This window comes from Lipophrys pholis (assembly GCF_963383615.2).
Source record: "Lipophrys pholis genome assembly, chromosome: 23".
Classification (NCBI taxonomy): Eukaryota; Metazoa; Chordata; class Actinopteri; order Blenniiformes; family Blenniidae; genus Lipophrys; species Lipophrys pholis.
In genome coordinates, this window is record NC_137645.1 from 865,728 (window position 1) to 887,125 (window position 21,398).

General features: G+C 48.4%; 1 protein-coding gene across 2 annotated transcripts in view; it reads right to left on the reverse strand.

Moving 5' to 3' along the window:
• nrp2a (neuropilin 2a) overlaps nt 1–21,398 on the reverse strand; it is a 59,301-nt gene that overhangs the window by 2,460 nt on the left and 35,443 nt on the right. The window contains exons 8-17 of one of the 2 annotated variants that reach the window (XM_080493014.1): nt 19,666–19,810; nt 17,715–17,890; nt 16,300–16,479; nt 16,083–16,227; nt 11,230–11,310; nt 10,985–11,089; nt 7,336–7,601; nt 6,637–6,733; nt 5,013–5,045; nt 42–104 (exon numbers count right to left, since the gene is read on the reverse strand). In XM_080493014.1, the coding sequence (XP_080349140.1) occupies nt 42–104; nt 5,013–5,045; nt 6,637–6,733; nt 7,336–7,601; nt 10,985–11,089; nt 11,230–11,310; nt 16,083–16,227; nt 16,300–16,479; nt 17,715–17,890; nt 19,666–19,810 (1,291 nt within the window). Of the gene's footprint in view, nt 1–41; nt 105–2,115; nt 3,195–5,012; nt 5,046–6,636; nt 6,734–7,335; nt 7,602–10,984; nt 11,090–11,229; nt 11,311–16,082; nt 16,228–16,299; nt 16,480–17,714; nt 17,891–19,665; nt 19,811–21,398 lie in introns of those variants that run through there. The other variant, XM_080493015.1, reaches the window with a different exon arrangement.

Here is a 21,398-nt window from a genome sequence, read left to right on the forward strand (position 1 = left end):
AGAATGATTCAGGGGATTCTTAGCAGCATAGTGAGTTTTACCTCCACCCAGTGGGTCTCTGTCGCTGAAAAGTCGACCGTCTCCAAAGTCGGTGGGTCTCTTGACTGTTGGAGAGAAGCACAGGAAACACTGGCTTTAAAGTTTCAGTACGTACAAATCCAGTGGAGAATATAAGCTTTATTCCCTGTCAATGTTAGATTATTCTTCTGTTGTTGGACTGAGATAATACGCCACACTGGATTGACTCAATAACCCACCTTGTGGAACAAACGGGTACTGCAAGACTATTTAGTTGGTGAATTTGTTAAAAGAAACAAACCTAGACATACAGTTGCCATAATGTGTTGATTACTTTGGATTATTTCTGATGTTGCAAACAGCCAATTTCCAATTTCAGTGCTAAATAGAGTAAGACATGGATCCCCTGTAAGATTATTAATTGCTTTATGAAAAATTTGACGGTTCTAACTTAGAGCCTTTCACACTGCCAACAATCATCAGGGGGTCGTAAATGTACACAAACATTTAGAAAGCCTGCAGCGATAAATAACCCTCCGGATATTCAGAATAGCTTTTTAATTTACTGGCGCTAAATCGAATCATTTAGAGATATGACATCCACTGAAACACACAATTAATAATAGAAAAATATGACTTTATTAATAGAGAAAGGTCATTAAGATACATTCCTGTCAAACACACAGTCATCACGTAGGATGGTATAAGACTGCTCATTCTGTGTAAATAAAAATGCAAACATGTCATCAAATAATCAACGTCACCCACCATTATCACAATCATCAACACGATTACACCGTCAAGTTTAAGAGTGGTGGATTAGACGATTCACAGAGGAAAAATAATGAACTAATGGGAACAAATATCAGTGCTTAAGTAGTGCTTGTGACAGCGGCGCTCCCGGCGAAAGTTACGCCGCTGCCATTCGCCGTGAGCTGAAAATTGATATGTATGCGAGGGTCTGAATTGGAAGATTACAAGTGTGGTGAAACTCGCAATGGCTGCAGCACTTTAGCTGAGCCCAATAGCTCAAGTGTACTTATACTTTAGATGAGTTTTCTTTTTTACTTTGTGTGTGTGTGTGTGTGTGTGTGTGTGTGCGATGGCGCCTCTTGGCAAGCGTTCAGGAGTGGGAGTAACTGCTTGGCAAGGCGCACGTCTAGATCTGGAGGTCTTCAACGGCCAATGGCATTATTAATACCGTTTCCAGGGCAACTGAAGTTGGCAGCCCAATGGGCGACGGAGGTGCGGCGGCTCGGAGGGAGAAGTGCTTACCGCGGCCTTAATAAATGTTATCTGTCCATTAACTAATTACAACTATTAGAGGCTTGGAGCGTTAATGGTGTCGAGATGGATCAAGCAGGGTGTCCAATCCCTCCTCCCAAAGTTGATTTAAAAGCACATCGCGAGCTTGTGCCAGAAAACACCCCCCCCCCCCGACACACACACTCTTGAGAGAAAAGTGCAGCTTCTAAATTATGACAACAAATGGAGGCGCTTTCTGCTGAGCTGTGTGCTCGTGGCTGATGGATTTCTGCAGCTGTGACGGACCAGGAGCGCATGCCCCGTTGAGCCGCAGAGTGACGACCCCAATTTCGTTCAGTTGCTGAAGTGAGCCGGCGTCAAATTCCACCCACTTCTGCGCTGCCAATTCGTCCATCTCCGTCACGTATTTGAGAACGTTTTTTTTAACTTTAATGAAATATTATTCCGGACCCCAGATGTGTTGAATGTTTAGTAAGAGCAGCGTTAGCTATGACTTATTTCACGTTAACGGCCACTCGTGGCATCTTATGGCACTGAAGGAAAAACCATCAATCGCTGGTAGTCCTGCTCTGGTTTCCATAACACCCTGGAAAGTTGTCAAGGCGGCGCATATACAGCAAAACACTTGGCTTATGGCTTCCAGCTGTTCCATCGAGGGACTTGTAGGAACATAAATCTCGAAAGAAGGAGTGATGGCGGACAGATGTGTCTATTTACAAGCCGAAAAGCAACAGGCACATACTGACAGTGAAAACACGAGGAGGCCTGGCTCGGCGCGGCTTCACATGAAGACGCGGGGAACAACGGGAGTGGGTGGGATGGAGCAGAGATGGGGGTGGAGCAACGAGCTTTATTACAACAGAGAATCAAGATGAAACACTAAACACTGAGGACGGCTGCATCCATCACTGACTGACGCCTTTATCAGGAGAAGACGAGACATTCAATCAAACGAGCTGGTTATCTCCATTTTGTGATGCAGGACTTTAAGTATGATGGATTTGCATTCCTTTGTTTTTAAATGTGCACATGCTTTGTTGAATAAGGACAATGGGAACATTGTTTTTTCCCCCCTCTCCTGTTGCAACACCCTCACTATTGGCACAACTCACATCGCAGCGAACCCGTGTTGTCATTACAGAGATACCAGGAGCTTTGTTTTCTGGAGCTTGCCAGATCATTTCCAGAGCGAGCACATCGAATCCTCCCAGCCTAACAGTTTTCTCCTCTCTCGGCGCTGCTGGTGTCTCTGGGGTCTTGTTTTAGCCTTGTGGTTTGGCAGCTCGACCCCCTCCTCCTCCCAGCCCACACATGTCTGTGTGCGTGTCCATGCTGGGGTCATTCCAGGAGGACGAGGAGCCAGATGGTACTCAATGGTCCGAGTCAAGCTGCTCAGATAAATAACTTACTCAGACTTCAGTCCTCGTCGGGAGCAGCGTAGTGTGAAATGTCAACAGCAAACTCCTTAATGAAACGGGGAGGAAAGCACCGACCGAAGCCACGTCCAGCAGAAACAGAGGGCGGGGCCACAGGATCGGTATCACCAGCGTGAACTAAAGGAGGAGGAGGGGTCGTCCAGCAGGTCCAGACTCACACTGTGTCTTCCTCCGCCAAATACAACCAAGTGTCTCTCTAGCAGAGGGTCCGGTGTCGGTCCCGGCTGTCCAGCCGCACTGTCAGGACTGGCTCCACCCCTGGGGCGGCCATACTGGAGGACCAGTTCGAGTACTGGAAGCACTGCGAGGAGCTGTGATAGGCCACTGACAGCTGGCTCTTCTTGGTGGCCAGGTGTTGTCGACAGCAACAGAGGGCTCTGACCAAGATGGCCACTGCCAGGAGAAGGAGGGCGCCCCCGGCAGCCATAATGTAATACCAGTGGATGGGCAAGGGAGGCACAGGAACGCCTCCCCCTGGTGGAGAGATACAGAATGATTGGCCAGCGGGAAAAGAGAGGAGTGGCACTTGTTTATTTTCTACATTTGACTCTGTAATTCCTGTTTCTGAGCAGCAGGCGTGCGCCTCGTATGAGCATGCACAAGCATGCCGGTTGCAAAAAAAAATTAAAATTCATCTCCAAGGCCAGAAAATTAAAAAATAAAAATAAGAAAGCATCCATTTGGGTTGCAGTTTGAGGACAAGTTTTCACACCAAGATCATCAAGAGATTTGGTTTGAAATTAGTCCAATCGAGGCTCCGATAAAATGCAATGCAGTTCTTTTTTATTTTTTTCTCTCAAAGCTCCAATGAAATTACTTGGTGTGAAACGAACGCCAAAATAATTAGTTAAAAAAGCACTCACACACATTGAATTAAGGAGCTTCTCTTCCCGATTCACTCTGGCACAGAAGTCACAAACTGATATCGTCTCAGAGCCATGCAAGAATCAGTCGGACACCACATGGGAATCCAATGTTCCACCGCTCTCTCTGAGCTCACACTGGATTGAGATTTGTTATTTAGCTGGCTCAGGTTGGCACATTTCTTTTGAGTACATAATTTATCCAGTTTCTTTTTTTTTCCTTTTTGTCGTGCATCATCCTCCCGGCCAGTCCTCTCCTCCTCCAGCCAAGTGCCGTCTCCTTGGAGACTATCTCCACAGATCCTCTGCACTGCTGCCCCTGGCTTCAAACCCCCCCCCCCCCACTCCCTCTCATATTCTTGGTAAGAAGCTACTAACCACCTTCCAAGAAGCTTCTACTCTTGTGTCCAAGCCTGCTACAACAAAATCCCCGAGGACAGTGAGAAATGGAAAGATGGAGGCCGTGTGTACGTTCCAAACTGGATGTAGCGCGAGACAGTGAAGCCGAGCTGAATACATCCTGATTTTTGGACCGTGTCACATAATTACAGAGGGAAATGGTGCGTGGTCCCGCTACTTCACACTGCACACACTCATTAGACAGAGCCGGGTCGGCGAGGGGAGCGAGAGACACCGGAGCTCCACGCTGCTCAGTCACTCTATCTGATTGCTCCTCGCTGGGGATACTGGTGATATTAATGTGTGTGTTTGTCAAAGGTTAGACACTCTGTGTGTGTGCGTGTGTGTGTGTGTGTGTGTGTGTGTGTGTGTGTGTGTGTGTGTGTGTGTGTGTGTGTGTGTGTGTGTGTGTGTGTGTGTGTGCGCGGGAGGGCACGGGAGTGGAAAAGCCAAAGAAATGCACACACATCACATTCGCAGTGAAACCACCAGGCTCTTATCTTATTGGACGACATTATGAGATGCCAAAACACTAACATCAATCTCACCGGGTCCCCCTGGAGGCTCTAAATATTTTTCATGAGGCAGACAGTTATTTAAAACCCTTCAGGCTGCGTCACGCAGCCCACAACCCACAATATGGAGCTTTTTTTTCCACATATGTGAGAGTTTGCTATTTCACGATTAATCTTGTTTCCACTGAGGCTGACGAGGTAAAAGTGATGTGCAGCAATAACTTACTGGAGTCATTTAGATTCTGCAACTTGTTTGGAAAATGTATTTGGTCTGGGTAGATTTAGATTTTAGATGTGAGGCTTGCTTGTGCTAAAAAAACAAAAAACAAAAACCCTGTTAATTTTCAGCCGTCACACAGCTCTGGCAGATGCAGCCTCTTGTTGTCAGTGAAGGTATTTTGGTTTCTCGTGGTTGCGACACCTTTATGCCACCAAGCAAAAAAACCCAGGCCAGTGCAAAACCGACGGGCAGGAAGCAAGACCAGATAGAAAGTGGACGTCAAAGTCAGGCTCACCTGGATTTTCTGGAGAAAAGGCAGCGATGGGTTCTGAGGACACGGGGGAAAGAGAAAGAGAGGAAGCGAGCGGTTAGATGACTTTAAATACGAGCGAAAAGTCAGACAAATGTCAGACAAATGTCACAAGACTATCAAACTCCTCCTGAGGAAATTTGAGTTAATTCCTCAGACAGCTCACATGAATTATGGCATTTTACTGGGCCCCGTTTCTGGAATGCAATTTCAAACAGGGTACACTGTGTGAGGTGGGAGTTTGAGATGGGCAGTATGGGCGGCGCGTCCACAAAGTTCACACATTTCAAGTTGTTTATCTGTGGAGTCCAGTCGCACCGGAGCGGGCTGCCGGCTGTTTTGGCAGAGCAGAACCTTCCCCTTTTGATTGCCTGGAATGCAAACACAAAGACCTGGAGAGTGTGTGTGTGTGTGTGTGTGTGTGTGTGTGTGTGTGTGTGTGTGTGTGTGTGTGTGTGTGTGTGTGTGTGTGTGTGTGTGTGTGTGTGTGTGTGTGTGTGTGCGTGAGAGAGGGAAAGCATGAGGGACGCCGACATGGGAGCTGCCGCCTCTCGGCGGGGGGGGGACGCCACGTACTGTGGAAAACTCAACTGTGGAGGGTGATAAGCGACATCCCAGCATGCACTGGGAGTAGCGAAGGAGGAGACGGAGAGGAGGACGGAGGAGGACGGAGGAGGACGGAGGAGGACGGAGGACGCACAGCAGCGCGGCGGCTCGAGGAGCAGACTGGCTGTCATCTCTGCCTTCCAGGCTGCTGTGCTGCTCAGACTCTCCCAGGACTCTCTTGACACACACACACACACACATGACTGATGGAGAGCATGAACACACACACACACACACACACACACACACACACACACACACACACACACACACACACACACACACACACACACACACACACACACACACACACACACACACACACACACACACACACACACACACACACACACACTTTGCCTGCTCTCCGGCAGGTTTTTGGCTCTGATCGGTTCGAGGCCGTCCCAGAAGCCCCTGCTCGGGCCAGATTAGCGCTGCCACCCCAGAACAACTTCCTGGCGGAACAGAAAGTCTAGTAATTCCCTCCGACGGCCGGGAAAACCTCTGTTTACAAAAACCACGGAGGAGTGAGAGCAGGAGAGATGGAGGGAGGAAGAGAAGAGCAGGAATCTAATGAAACATAGATTAGCATCGCCGGGGCCCACGGGGCATTTATGGCCTACTTTTCCTATTCTTCTATTCCTTTCTTTTTTTTTTTGTGGAGGAGTAAAAGCTGTCCCTCCCTCGCTTTCCTCCTTTCATCTCGGCATTCGGTGGAATCTTTGGAGGAGAGATCATCTCTGGAAGTGGGATGGGAGGGCAGGCGAGCGGAGGAGGAGGAAGAGTGGGGGGTGTTTACCACTTCATGTGTGTCACCGCTTCAGGACCTCACGGCTAAAAGAGGAGGAGGAGGGGGAGAGGAAACGACGGAGGAGATGGCAGATTGACGGAGGGCGAGATGACGAGGTGACGGCTGCGGTGACATGAGTATGAGGAGGTCAGGAAGGTTGTGTGTGTTTCTCTTCTTCCGTTTTCTTTTTTCTCTCTAAAGGTTGTAACTTACGTGTGCACTCTTTGAGAGGGGAGCTGGAGCTCATGTGGATGCTGTCTATCCAGATGTGTCCTCTGGTGCCGTGCACAAAGAAACCCTCCATCACAACCTAGAAAGGTAAAGAAAAAAAAGAGAGAGAGGAAGAAGAAAACAGGATGAAGCAAAGGGGGTGGAGGCAGATTGAGAACGAGGACAAGCAGGAGGAGGAGGAGGAAGAGGATAAAAAGTTAATACGGAGCTGAAAGTTGCACTCGGCATTCGCAATCATCCTCCGTTCGTCTGCAAGCGCCTGACTTTTTCATGAGAACGTTAACGGTGCGTTCCTGACAAACGTACACAAGACAGTCCTGCAGCCGGCAGAGACAACGAGACGGACGTCCCTCTGGTTTGAACTGAAACGGGCCTGAGGTGACACGGAGGCTAAAACTGTTTTCTTTTTTTTTTACTTTTCCCTATAAAATAAGGTAAAAACTAAGTAAACACAATAGGGGCAGGGTCTTTTCTTTCTTTTCTATTTGTTTCCCCTTTCATCAAACGTAAAAGAAAGTAAAAAAAATAGAGTTATAGTCTTTACTGTCTTTTCTCCTTTCTATAAGAAAATGAGAAAAGAAAGGAAAACCCCTAAGCTGTTAAAAGGAGTGAACGATGCCCCCCCCCCCCCCCCCCCCTCCCTTCCCGCCAGGTCATGGCTGCTTGTTGTTTCTCGTCTACCTGGAAGTCCTTCGGGGAGCGGGGCAGGATGGTGCGGCCCTCCTTCCACAACGGGCCCTGGTCGTCCTTCAGCGTCCACAGCACCGTCTCCTCGTTGTGGGCGTCTCGCAGCAGCACCCTGAGGTGACCCTGGGCGTCCCCCCACAGCTGGTAGGCGAAGGTGAGGCAGAGCGGCCCCGTGTCGGCCGCCACCACCGGGCTCAGCAGCCGGGCCTGCTGCTGCTCCGTCTTCAGGCTGGCGTCCAGGTACAGGTAGCTGTTGAGCTCTGTGGAGGAGGAAACACACTGAATCCACCTTCTGTCTTAACATCCATTTGTCAAATAGTGTGAAAACAAACATTTTCCTCTGAGTCAGCACTTTAAATAAAATGACAAATGACAATGGTACATTTTTTAACAGAGAAACATGCATTTCATAAATGTATTTATTGGGAAATGTATAAAAAATTCATAATAATAATATTGTTGTATAATATAGTAATCATTTATTTAGGTAGATGTGCTCCTATTAGGCGTCTCAATGACCTAGTTACCGACGTTTGAAAAACAAGCCATAAAATTTGAACCCAAATAAGAAAATAGTAGATTTCTCTCTCTAAAAGGCAAAACACTGGATTTTTACACAAACAATAAGAAATGAAATGTATTTTTTCACGTGCACAAAAAGAGCAGATTGGGGTTGACTTGACCTTGAGTTTGCTGGCGACTACAGTCAAATGAAAGTGAAAGAAACCGTCTGATTTAATGGGTTTTCATTTCAACCCCGGGGGGCAATAAAAAGTGGGGAATCTGAAAGTCAGTGCAGACTTAACACCCGCAGTATATACAGGCAGCGTAGCACACACACACACACACCGTGCACAGAGTCACACAATTATCACCATTAATCATGATCGTTGGCACACTCTACACATTCTATCTCCATGTACATACACAAAATGTCTTTTCACACAGTTAGACACTTCCAGCATGACTCCCGAACAAAAAAAAAAAAAAAAGCACTAATCACCAGCGGCCAACAGGAACGGGATCACCGCTGCACAATATTCACACCAAACAATGGGGATATGACAAATATAAACACAGAGAAGAATACATGGAGTGAAGGAAGGACTCCTGCCAAGACCCTCGGGGCCTATTTCTCTTCATTCCCTTCCAGGTAAATGACTTAAACAACGGAAAAGTCCAACAAACTGCTCGCCACTCCATTTGTTTACACCAGAGGATGTTTGGTTTGCAAATTGGATGCCGACGTGGATTCCATTGTACGTGAATGAGAGTGGTGGGCCGCTGTATGTATTTATGGAGGGTGTGTGAATGGGAGAAAGAGTGTGTGTGTGTGTGTGTGTGTGTGTGTGTGTGTGTGTGTGTGTGTGTGTGTGTGTGTGTGTGTGTGTGTGAGAAAGTGACTCAATGAAGCGTCTGGTGGAGAATTTCTTAAGTGGGCCCGGTGGGAAAACGTCCAGTATCAACAATCTGCAGATTAAATCACCTGCTTCATCATGAACAACTGTGTGTGTATGTGTGTGCGTGTGCGTGTGTGTGTGTGTCTACGTGCTTTGTGTTTTACAGGCTGAGAATCAGCGAGACCATCAGCGTGTGTCTGTTTCAGCAGCCAGTGTGTGTTTACAGTGCGTCGGAGCTCAGGTTATTGACTGGACTGATAACCTTTTGCTGTGCGTATGTGTGTGTGTGTGTGTGTGTGTGTGTGTGTGTGTGTGTGTGTGTGTGTGTGTGTGTGTGTGTGTGTGTGTGTGTGTGTGTGTGTGTCTTCAGATCGCACAAGCTGTGTCTGAGGGGACAAATCTTCCTCGGGTCTGACAGCTCCCCTCTGCCCGCCATACGCCCAGAGTCGCCTGTGTGTGACACTTCAGACAGTGTGTGTGACAGTGTGTCCCTTGGCCCTGTGCAGCTCTGAAACAAGTGTGTGTGTGTGTGTGTGTGTGTGTGTGTGTGTGTGTGTGTGTGTGTGTGTGTGTGTGTGTGTGTGTGTGTGTGTGTGTGTGTGTGTGTGTGTGTGTGTGTGTGTGTGTGTGTGTGTGTGTGTGTGTGTGTGTGTGTGTGTGTGTGAGCTCTCCCTTGCTGCATGAGACAAAGTTGTTGAAAACACACGGTTCTGTCTTGTGTTTGCTTGTTCACCTTCTACACACAACAGAGTTGTATTAATCTATTCCACAGTATCCTTGTTATGTTGTTTTCATTACCCAGACATGAATCCATCTCTTGCCCTGCTCTATCCGTCAGCCATATTGAGGCAAATAACCTCAGAGTTTACGCTGGCGCTGAGGTCATTCGTGAGGAGTTTGAGGAGGAAAGGAATCCTACAGGGGATTAAACAGTGATGTGATAGTGGTGAAATAATGATCCTGCACTGGCTGGGATTTCTGACCTTTGACATGCAGCAGGAAAACAAATCAAAGGCTGGCGTGGCGTGTCAAAACGGCTGGAAATGATACTTCATACATGAAAGCCACAACTTGACTAATCTAAGCAGCCCTGATGAAAGACGGAGCTTTGAAGCCCCCCGACTCAAAGACGGTTATGACCTAAATAGGTCATACTTCAGGAACGTTCCGTCTGTTGTTCTGCTGAACATGACCCAGGTGACATCACAGTTTTCACCCCCCCCCCCCCCCAAAAAAAAAAGAAAAAAGAAGAAACGAGGGCAAACTGAAGCTCTTGTTTAATTCTCTGCAGCTGCACAGATACTGAATCTTTCATGGGGACTGGCTAAAAACCAATGAATTTTAAAACACGGTTGGGATAACAATCCTGTGCAAAATTATAAATAGCAGCGTATGAAAAAGAAGCTGGCTAAACCCAGCAGGACAGCTTCGCTATAGCTTTTAATAACATGCCAAAAGCTGCACGTTTTGATCTGTGGCTGCGTATGAAGGAGAAATTATTTCTTCAAGGAATGTCTAAGTAGATGGAAGTCTACACGGCGTCATGCGGGACCTGCCGGGGGTAATGGAGGGGCAGCGGAGGACGGCTGGGAATAACCGCTCCTCTTTGGAAACTCCTGCTCCGCACTTAATTGGAGCTACTGGTTCTTAACCCCTTCCTGCCCTGACGCTTTGACACGGAGAGGCGAGGGTGCCGCACGTGACGCTGTGTGTGTGTGTGTGTGTGTGTGTGTGTGTGTGTGTGTGTGTGTGTGTGTGTGTGTTTCCCCACCATTCTCTCAATTCATTTCCATTCTCATTCACTCGGAGAGCACAGCAGACAATGTCGCCGCGTAATTAGAGCGGTTTCAATTTAAGGAATAATATTAATCAAATTGAGAAATAAAAAAAATTTAAAAAAAGGGACTGAATGAAGATGCACAAGGAGGAAGTCTCATCATTTAATCATCGACAACAGAGTCTCGTCTAGACCCGCCGAGGATGTTAAACCAACCTCCATGCATGTGTGCCCGGGCAATTTTCTGAACCTAAATAAATAAAGCACAAAGAAACCCAAAATAAAACTTGAGACGGCCACAGGCGAGCCGAGCGTGGATGTTTTGGACAGATTTGTAGAGAAACACCCGCCGCTGATCCATCAGAGGTTCAGCCAAGAGCAAAAAAAAAAGAGAAACTCCTGGAAGCACATGTGAGTCATTGCTCACCAGAGGAGGAGTGAGTCAGGCCGAAGCCTGCAGGCTCACCGTGGCTGTGCAGGGACCAGAACAGAGGCCCGTTGGGGTCGTGCGTCCAGCCACACAGGTCGTGGTCGAAGTCGCACACGGTGTCTGTCAGAGAAGAGGTGGCGGCTGCAGGAGGAGGAGGAGGAGGAGGAGGAGGAGGAGGAGGAGGAGGAGGGAAGAAGACAGAGGATCAGAGGCCGTTCAGACAAAGAGCCGCTCCACACAGGCCTCCGTCTTCATCAACATCTCGCTCATCCTCGGCTCACCTGTCGTGGTGACGGGGGCGGTGGTGGTCTGGATGTCGGGCGGCAGCGTCGGCGTGGCGGTGTCGGCGGGCGTGGTCGTTTCTACGACAGAAGACAGAACACAGGTCAAAGGTGGCGCCGTGAAACGGAGTAAAGACGACAGAGAAATCACCTGCTGTTTGTTTAAGTGATTAATAATGTGGAATGTCTGTGCTGGCGGCGGGCGAGAGGGAGGGCCAGGAAATACACAGGAAGTACAGAGGAAGTGATAAGAGCACAACGACAGAGAGAAGCAGACGGGAACGAGGTGCAGCGTCTTTAATAAGCCTCCAGTCTGCTGATAATCCAGCAGTGGAAAGAGCAACCGGAGCAACTCTCTATTATTAGAACAAAGACTGGAAACTGTGAGTGCGTCTGTCCAAAAGGTAGAAAAAAACAAACTATTTATTCCACACTAACTGAAACTGCAGGGTTACATGAGATTACAGGCCTGGTTGAATTCACTCAGATGCAGTAGGGGAGGACATGTGGCTGGAAATCCAAACTCAGGACTTCACTTCAACATGGTCCTTTTTTAGAAAAGGACTGACAACATGGTGAAACTGTATTGAAAATACTGTCGTATATTTTACTGTGGAGTGAACGAGCTTCTTCCTCTTTTACACAATTCAACACATGAACAATTAATCTCAGCGTCCTGTGAGGAATTTATTCCACGTTGAGCTCAATGTCCCGTCAGAGAGACGAGCTCCGATAGCGGGAACACAAGAGGCCCCGTCGTGTTGGGTCTCGTAGCTCCGACACACACACACACACACACACACACACACACACACACACACACACACACACACACACTCGCCTGGCGCTAAGGCTGATGGATGGATGTGTCTAACAAACTCCCTTTGACCTTGGACGTGGTGATCACGCTGTGTGGCCGTCAGGGAGGCTGCCGAGTGCACACACTCCATCCCACACGCTGGGTGCATGTGTGAGATGGACGTTCTAAAAAACCCCAAAAGAAAACATAGTAATTTTCTAACTTATATGGAAGCTCACGCGCTACAAACAGCTTGCGCTCGAGAAGTCGTCGCTGACACACATGTGGAGCGGGACGCGGCTGGAATGCTGAGCGGCGTGTTATTAGGAGCAGATGGGTCGACTCTGGCGTGTCGTGGGAGTTTACGCACAAGTTCATTGTGTGAATAAAGACTGTGGGCCGTCTTCCCACCGTTCCTGTCGGTTCAGCGGAGCCGTTATTAGCACGTTCACACAGCGACTTGTGTTTCTGTCACTTTTACTCAACTGGATTCTAACATATTGCAGTCAGTTGACATCGGTGACTGTTAATCTGGAACATTTAATGAGGATTTGTCCTGGTTTGTCTGACTATTCACACCGCGGTGAGGCTTCGCGGTAGAAAGACAACATCTGGAATAAAAGGAGACACCTGGATGTCCCTCAGTGACCCTCCTACTGTTAGTCCCTCCTCTTTGCATAAATGCCATTAGGATTTGACAATTGTGAAAAGCAATGAAGCCCACACACGCCAGGCGATACACAATTGAACTTCCTGTGGAATCGAGCACAACGGCGCCCCAGCTGGAGAAATAGCAGAGATGAAAGTGTGGGCCACAGCTGGCGACGGCTTCTGACATTAACCCAGCGTTAATGTCACGTCCTTTATGCCGGTCGTTAACTGCCTAATGAGATTCTTATCGCTGCCAGCCTGCTGGGAAGGTGAAGCGGCGAAGGCAACACGCCACCCGGAACCTGCTCCGCTCCCGTCTTTCATCCGCACGGCCATCCCTCCTGCAACCTCCCCTCTCTTCTCTTGTCTGCGGCGTTCCGGTTCGTGTTTTTGCCGTTTCGCTCAACCTTTGAGTCTGCTGGTTAGGTGTTGGGAACCAAACCACCTCGCAAACGCACACACTCCCACATGTGTGCGGGACTAAACACACAACAACACGGGACACACAGTCGTGTCCATTAAGATTCTGCGCGGCTGCTGAGAACTCTGCTTTTCAAAGGTCAAGCCTTGTCACAGTGTAAATGTGCTGACCTTTCCGGGGTGTGACAGGAGTGTCGAGGGCAATGGGAATGGGACTGACTCCGGTGCTGTTTGTGTGTGTGTGTGTGTGTTTTAACGTATGTGACCTGCTTGACTTGCCCTGAGCGCCGTCCTTGATGTGCAGCAGGACCGTGGCAGAGCGGTTCTACCAGGACGTCCAGGGCTTTTGCGCGGTCCTGCCGTACAGTGTCTGCAGTGTCTCTGCGGCGGAGCGTTGTCTTACGTAATGTGTCTGCTGCTGCAGGTGATGATGCAAGTCATCATCATGCAGGATGAGACACCGACACTCACATCCTGACCCGGGGGAGCCGCTGACATAGATAATAGAGGTGCACACTCACGTGCACACATGACACCATCTTCTGCAGGCACACACACACACACACACACACACACACACACACACACACACACTGACTGAGGGTGGTGAGGGCCAACTCTTCCTGCTCAAAAGACATTGCTCACTCTAAAAGAAGCTGACTCAGCAATATGTCAGAGAAGAGGAAAAAAAAATATCTTCAATTATGTAAAAAGCCTTTCTGTAAATCTCTCCCTGGCAGTTGGTGACACTCTCTCTCACACACACACACACACACACACACACACACACACACACACACACACACACACACACACACACACACACACACACACACACACACACACACACACACACACACACACACACACACACACACACACACACACACACACACACACACACACACACACACACACACTCTCACACACACACACACACACACACACACACACACACACACACACACACACACACACACACACACACACACACACACACACACACACACACACACACACACACACTCTCTCTCTCACACACACACACACACTGAGAATCGATGCTCCAGCACGCACACCCAAAAGAACACGATGGGAAAGACAAGCAGGTACTGTTTGGTATTCTGCAGGGCTCAGATCAGGGTTCATCCACACTCACGTTACGATGACTAACATTCGTTTCCAAACACTAACTTTCTCCACAACTACTCTGATTACAATCCTTTAAACCCCACAAGATGTCTTTTATCCTCTGTGTGCAAACAGTAAAATTAAAATCACATAGAAGCGGCTTAAAGTCCACAACCGTGGGTTTTTTATTTCTAGTCGTGGTGCTTCTCTGTGTTCACTGGGATTTTGAAGGACTGAAAAATAAAGTGAGACACCTGAGGTTTGCATTATAGCTGCGTATGCATGCATGAGCTCCACGACTCTGTGCTCCCAAGATTAAAATGATTCCAGGAATAGATGAGATATTTTCTTCTCTAAAACTTCCTTCCTGGGCTCATGCATTTTTCATGGTGGGAGTACGCACACTGAAATATTGTCACTGTTGAGGCGCGGCGTGTGCGAGACGGCGGCTGTGGGGGGAAACAGAAGGAGTCGGGACCCACAGCAGCGAGCATGGAAAAGAGGAGCGAGCGATGAGTAAGAGAGGAGGGGAGGGGGGAAAGGAAAAGAAAAAAAGAACAAAAACATTCGGAGACCCACGCACTGGGCCTCAGGGTGGGAAAAGAAAGAACCATGTGTGGGGACGAGAAGAGAGAGGACGCTTAGCTGGGGTGTAGATCTGTTCAAACTGCGAGGACTGAAGCCGTCAGAGCAGACAGAAGAGCGAGCAAATAGCTTGAGTGGAAAGGGAAGTGAATGATTTATAGGATGTCAGCAGTAGCCCACTGTTCCTGTCGAGTTTTGGTGGTCTGTGAACAATGTGTGACCCTTAACGACGGCGTTCCTCCAAAGCCGCACACCCATCTGATAAAACTCAGCTCCGTGCGAAAAGAAACAAAAAAAAAAAAACCCCGAGGTTCTTGATTTTTCATTTTCTCTCCAGCGAGCGCTCGTTGTTAAACCACAGGTCACTCGTCAATCACACGTTAATGTAAAACACATCGCTTCCTGTGTGCTGCTGGAGATCATCTGCAGGGGAAATGAAATGCCAGCAGACCAGGTGTGTGAAACCTCCACAGCTCCATGAGCAGCTTTCAACAGTCCAACGACTTGCATTTGATCACATTTTCAAACAGTTTTTAACCATCGAGCTGGTTAATTACACATCCTGACGAACGGGGTCCATAAAAACAGACGAGCCCACCTTATCTGGCATGCAGCTCCGCTCGCTCCAGCCCATTAAAACTGATGGAGAATTTGTGTCTGTCCCCTTTTTGATCTTTTCAACATTTGTATGCTTCTCTTTTCCTTTCAAAGACGTGATTTCACCTTTCAAACGGGAATATTTGTGCATCCAGATGTGTCCTCTTGAGTGCCGGTGACATGACATCCTCTATATTTCATATCAGCACTTCATCGACACACATGCAAACATGCAAACGCATATAAATCACCTTAATGAAGGTGTAGAATGTGTGTGTGTGTGTGTGTGTGTCTGCTGCACATCTGGGTAACAGACCATGTTGGAAGGTGGATAAACCACAGCTCTTATTCCGTCTCTCTCTCTCTCTCTCTCTGGGGACACATTCCTTCAAACCAAACCCTGTCCACTCCTCGCTGTACAACTTCCATGAACTCAGATCCTCCAGGTGGAAAAATATCTGAACTTTTCAAGCTATTATCGTCCTATCGCTTTCCATTCCTCAGCTCTCTCTCTCTCTCCCTCTCTCTCTCTCTCTCTCCCCCTCTCCCTCCCTCTGTCCGTACAGTTCGTGTTGAATCACTTGAATAAATCAGCCTGGAATCCTGACGGCTGTAAATCCTGATAAGGAGGACGATTCCTCGTCACACAAGCGTCAGCGGAGCGTCCTACCTGGAAGGTCACAGCCGAGGATCTCCACTCTCATGCCGATGCCGGCTGGAGACCAGCGCTCCGGGTAGAGCCGGACGTACTGGGCCACGGTCTCCTCGAAGTGCCGCAGCTCCGGAGTGTCGTAGTGCGTGTTGCCCTCAAAGATCTGCACAGGAGAGACGAACGAGTGAGTGAACTCCAGGGAACAGCAGCAGGTCTGCCGCCGCCCTTCACCCACCTTGGGAAGACTGGTTTTGAAGTCCATGATGAAATTCCACTCTTTTCCATTCACGCTGTATGCCACTTTATACTTCCGTACGAACGCCCGGTTATCCGTGGCGGCGCCGCCCGCGGCGTCTCCACCCCTCGCTCCCTGTGTGATGACCCCACGCACTGTCTTCGGCACGCCGAGGTCGACCTGCAGAGACACAGAGAGAGTCCAGTGGAGGGTGGATAACCTGCTTCATGCCGATCTACACACAGTGTTGATCCCCGAGCCATTCTGGAATCACATCAACATGGTGCAGCTCTGCAGAGCTTACTAATCCAACCAATATGTTGTGACTTTGACTTCTACTGTTATCTACATAATCAAAGACCAAAGTCTGATGCAGGCCTGCGGCGGCACGGTCGGAACATGACAACCTTGAGCCTGGCTGGAGCAGTGACTTAGGACTGGGTTTTCCCAGCTTTGCCGCAATGTCTTACTTCATTAAAGAGCAAAGAAGAAACATGTGACTAGAGGGGTCGTGGCATACATCGGCTCTTTCCGATTAAGGGATATATTCATTACATTTAAAACAGTCATGTGGTTGCAGTTATGCACAAACTTATATATGGTGCGTAATGATCTGCCTTTGAGCTGGTTTCCAGTTTATTCATGCTGCGTAAAAATGTATTTGTGTCAATAGTTTGCTTCTTTGTGAGTCAAATGTGCAACACGTGTCGTAATGTGTGTGTGTGTGTGTGTGCTCTGTTTTATTGAGTTTCCCTGCGTGCTGATCAACAACAGCATGTTCATTTATATTGGAATTTGCCCGCTGACAGGTAAAACTGTTGTTTTTAATGCTGTGCGTGAAATGCAGCATTTTCTTAGTTTTCTCATGAGGATAATCACATTTATTGCATGATATTGTCATATCACACGTATACAACTGACCATTTATATACATTTATATAGAAACTGGATATGAATGTCAGAGTGTAGATTATAGAGGTAATGGTAACTTCGGTAAAAACACAACTTTATGTTTTTGGAAAAGGTGTATAAACAGGCAAAATGAAATGTAAGACCAATCCAGATGTTACTTGCTAAAGGTTTTACTTGGCTGCACGTTAGGACTTGGCATAAAATCTACTTAATCCATTTATCGGATTTGTAGCTTAAATGGGATTTTTATTTAGCAAATTCAAGTTTTTTTCCCGCCACACAGTTTCAGCGTTCCTCGTGGGTTTCCATAGTCGCTGTTTCACTTTTGCTTAAACCTGGTTAAAGCCTGAATTTGTTGAATGACTGAGCCTCGTTTACTTTTTCTTTTAGGATTGTTTATATGCATTTTAACTCTGAGGACAATCACAGGCAATAAAAAAGCACTTTTGACAATATATCTGATGGCTGCAGTCATTTTGAGTGCATTGAGAGAAATCTGGTACCTGCAGCCACTCCTCTCCAGCCAGAGGCTGTGCCGGGGCCGGGAACCAGCCGGAGCGACTGGCCACCAGGCGGGCGGACCCGGGGCTCCACACCATGTCCCTGCTGGACGAGGCGGAGATCTGGGCGTCGGGGAGCAGGCCGGACAGCAGGCCCTGCAGGTCTGAGCACGGGGCGTCTGGACAGGACGCAGCGGGGACAGAGACGATGGAGAAAGTTCAGCGGTGACCTAACATCCACTCATGATGTTACACATATTCCCACCAGGGAGCTGTTAAGCCTCGCCGCAGGATTGCACTGCTGGCCGCTAAGCACTAAGACTTTAGACCTGAACAAATAGCAGAGGATGAGGAGAGACAGAGGAAGAGAAGATAGGAGTAACGCAGCACTGCGGCTTCATGTTCAAGATGCAATTAGACTGCCATTAGTGAGATAAGAGCAAAAGTCTGCTGCTGAATGGGCACACTGCATCCATGAACCTCACATCTCACACTGGTATTTAAGTGTCCTTTAATGCTGGTCTCTGCATTGTTTCTATGTATTCTGCACAATAACCTCCCTGCTCACACTTTCTGTGACTCACTGACGAAGGAAAAGTTCCAAGTACACGTCAAAGCACTCGGATGGGCAAACAGCGCTGAAAATAACTTGCTGAAGGAGTACGTGAGAGGGAAAAATGAGGATTAAGGGGATAAGGAAGGTATAATACCAGGAGCTGGGAGGCACAGAAGTAGAGAGCGGTAAAGAGTCAAAAAGAAAAGAGAAAGAAAAAGACTTGGAGCTGGAGAGGAGGGCTGGGGGAGGCTGGGAGGAGGAGAGCAAAACGCTGCGATGAGACGCCTACAGAGGCAAGCAGGAGGAGGAAAGGATGGAGGACGGAGCGCGAGAAGGAGAGGAGAGAGGGACAGAGGGAGGAAGGCAGATGGGGAGATGTTAGTTGTGCTGACGGTTTAAGAGAACACAGATCAAAGTTTCATGCTGTTATGTCACTGCAAATGCAGGAGATGTAAATAATGAATTAAAGGCACAGGAAGTGTGTGTTTAGGCGCGCACCGGTGGGTGGTGTCTGTGTACATTTCAGAAAGGTGTGCACGCCTTTTCCAGGTCATCTGCTATATTTAGAAAGTGTGCAGATGTACCTGTACTGTAAGAGCTAATAGTTATTTGAATAGCAGCTGTTGCGAATCACAGTGTCTGATGTAAGCGCCAACGCCGAGCCATGAAAGATTGATCGGCGCTCGTTTTCTCCGTACAGAGGAGCCCGCCGAGCAACGAGGACACATCAAAAAAAAAAAGGATCCAGGAGCATGAGAGGGAAAAAATGAGGCGGCGGTGAGGGAGTTGGAGACGGAGAGCGAGGAGACGTGAGAGAGGGCTGAAAGAGGAAACCGACACTGGTGGAAGAACAGAGCAGAAGTTTCCTTTAATTAGCCCGAGGGTTGCTATGTTTAAAAGATAGGAGGGGGGAACGTGGGAGAGAGCATAAATACACAATGTGTGTGTGTGTGTGTGTGTGTGTGTGTGTGTGTGTGTGTGTGTGTGTGTGTGTGTGTGTGTGTGTGTGTGATACACAGTTTAGGAAGTTAAATGTTTTTGAAAGTGGATTATATTGAAACTTGCACTCAGCACAATGAGATGCCAAGTGCAAGGCAAGCAGCTTTTCTATTTTCAGACTGACGCAGTTGTTATTAGCAAATGTACTTGTGGGCATCTGTGTGCCCGCGACTATTGATCAGCTAAAAGCAGGTTTTCAGTGGCGCGGGGTTATTCTGCGGGTGTCGGAGGTTCTGAGGTTCGTCCACCTGCAGCAGCAGGATCCATACAAGCGTTAAACCCAGAACCCTCTAAAGATCAGAAATGAGAAGCTGGTAGAAACGTGAGGAATGAAAACATCTACACAACGTCTGATTCAACAACAAGTGTGAGAGAAATACAACCGTTTGACACACACACCTGTGATCTGGCAGCCGTAGAGCTCGAATCGGAGGGCGATGCCGTTTTTCCAGGTCTGTGGCCGGATGCGAACGAACCGGGCCAGAACTGGCTGCGGCACGCGGTTCAGCACCACCTCGGCTGGATCTGTGTTGGCGTGGAAGAGCTGGAACACAAACACAAGAAATGACATCAGTGTGTAGAAGTATATATATATATATATCGACTCTTATTTTCCCCCCACACACACGGAAACACACACGGACAAGCCGTTGCTTTCACACCCACCCACAGTGCACAGCCTCGCTTGGCTTCACAGACACAGGAGCCGGCCGGACAAAGCAGACAACCCAAACACGGATCCGGTGTCACCGGCCCAGCTGCCCGTGTGTTTTGGGGTCAAAGGTTCAGCGCTGGGAGGCTGGGAAAGCCCGAGCCGAGGAGGAGGTTTTCACACACCCAGATGCTGCCGGCCCGTCCGCACACGTCGGACCAGTCAGACGCAGGAAGTCCCCCCCCCCCAGGAGGGCAGGAAGGGAGGGGAAAGTTCACTTCTTCCTCTGGAGCGCTCTCTTCTTTCCATGAGCTCTTCAGTAGGGTCCGGGGCGGCGAGGTCCGGAGGCGGCGTGGTCCGAGGGACGGCGAGGTCTAGGGGACGGCGTGGTCCGGGGGCGGCGTGGTCCGAGGGACGGCGAGGTCTAGGGGCGGCGAGGTCCGGGGGACGGCAAGGTCCGGGGGACGGCGAGGTCTGGGGGCGGCAAGGTCCGAGGGACGGCGAGGTCTAGGGGACGGCGAGGTCTAGGGGACGGCGAGGTCCGGGGGGCAAATGTAACCTGGGTGGTCAGGTTTCTTCCTGTTTGGGAGGGGAAGCACCCCACTGCTTCCCGAGATGCTTCGGATGTTGACACTGCAGTGTGTGATCCTCCAGAAGCCACAGGCAGGACGTTTACAGTTAAATCTGATTTTATTGTGCAGAAGGCAACAGACTGACTTTGCCTCAGAGACGAACCACAAACCAATCGGATGAGAAATTAAACCCGAATATAAAGAAATGACAACATATTAATGCACTGACAATAGGACAGTTTTAATTAAGGAAAAAGTGATTCTCTTCAGACAAAAGTGTGCAAATGTTGGAAAACAGAGCAGGATTTCTGCAGAATTTAATATGTTTTCACAAATCCACAGTCTTGCCTCTAATGTTAACGCCATTATGCCGACAATACCCTCGCTGGCTTTCTGCTGCATCAATGATCTTCCAGCCACGTTCAGTTTGTAGTCTTAGTGTCACATTTCATATGAAGGATTGTGGTGACTGTCGATTGATTCCTACTCAAGCTGGTAATAATTCTGTGTTGGCTGTTGTTCTATTTCATGTCTTCTTGTTGAAAATATGGACAATTCTATTTATACATGTGATTAAAAATGTGAATAAACTCAAAATATGTGTAAATATTGTCCTTAAAACTACGGTTTAGTGGTTTTATTGAGTTCGAGGGGGAATCTTGTGTCGACGGGACCATATAATTCTGAGATAATCAACATGACAGTGACTATGAGAGGGTGAATCCTCCGCTCTCACCACATCATTCCCTCCTTCTCAAACGCTTCCTTCCACATCCCACACGGTGTCTTTCCACACCTCCTCTCTCACCCTCATGTGCCTTTCTTCCTCTTGTAGGTGGCTACTTGCTGAAACCACACACACAAACACACACACACACACACACACGAACAGGAAACCACAGGAACCC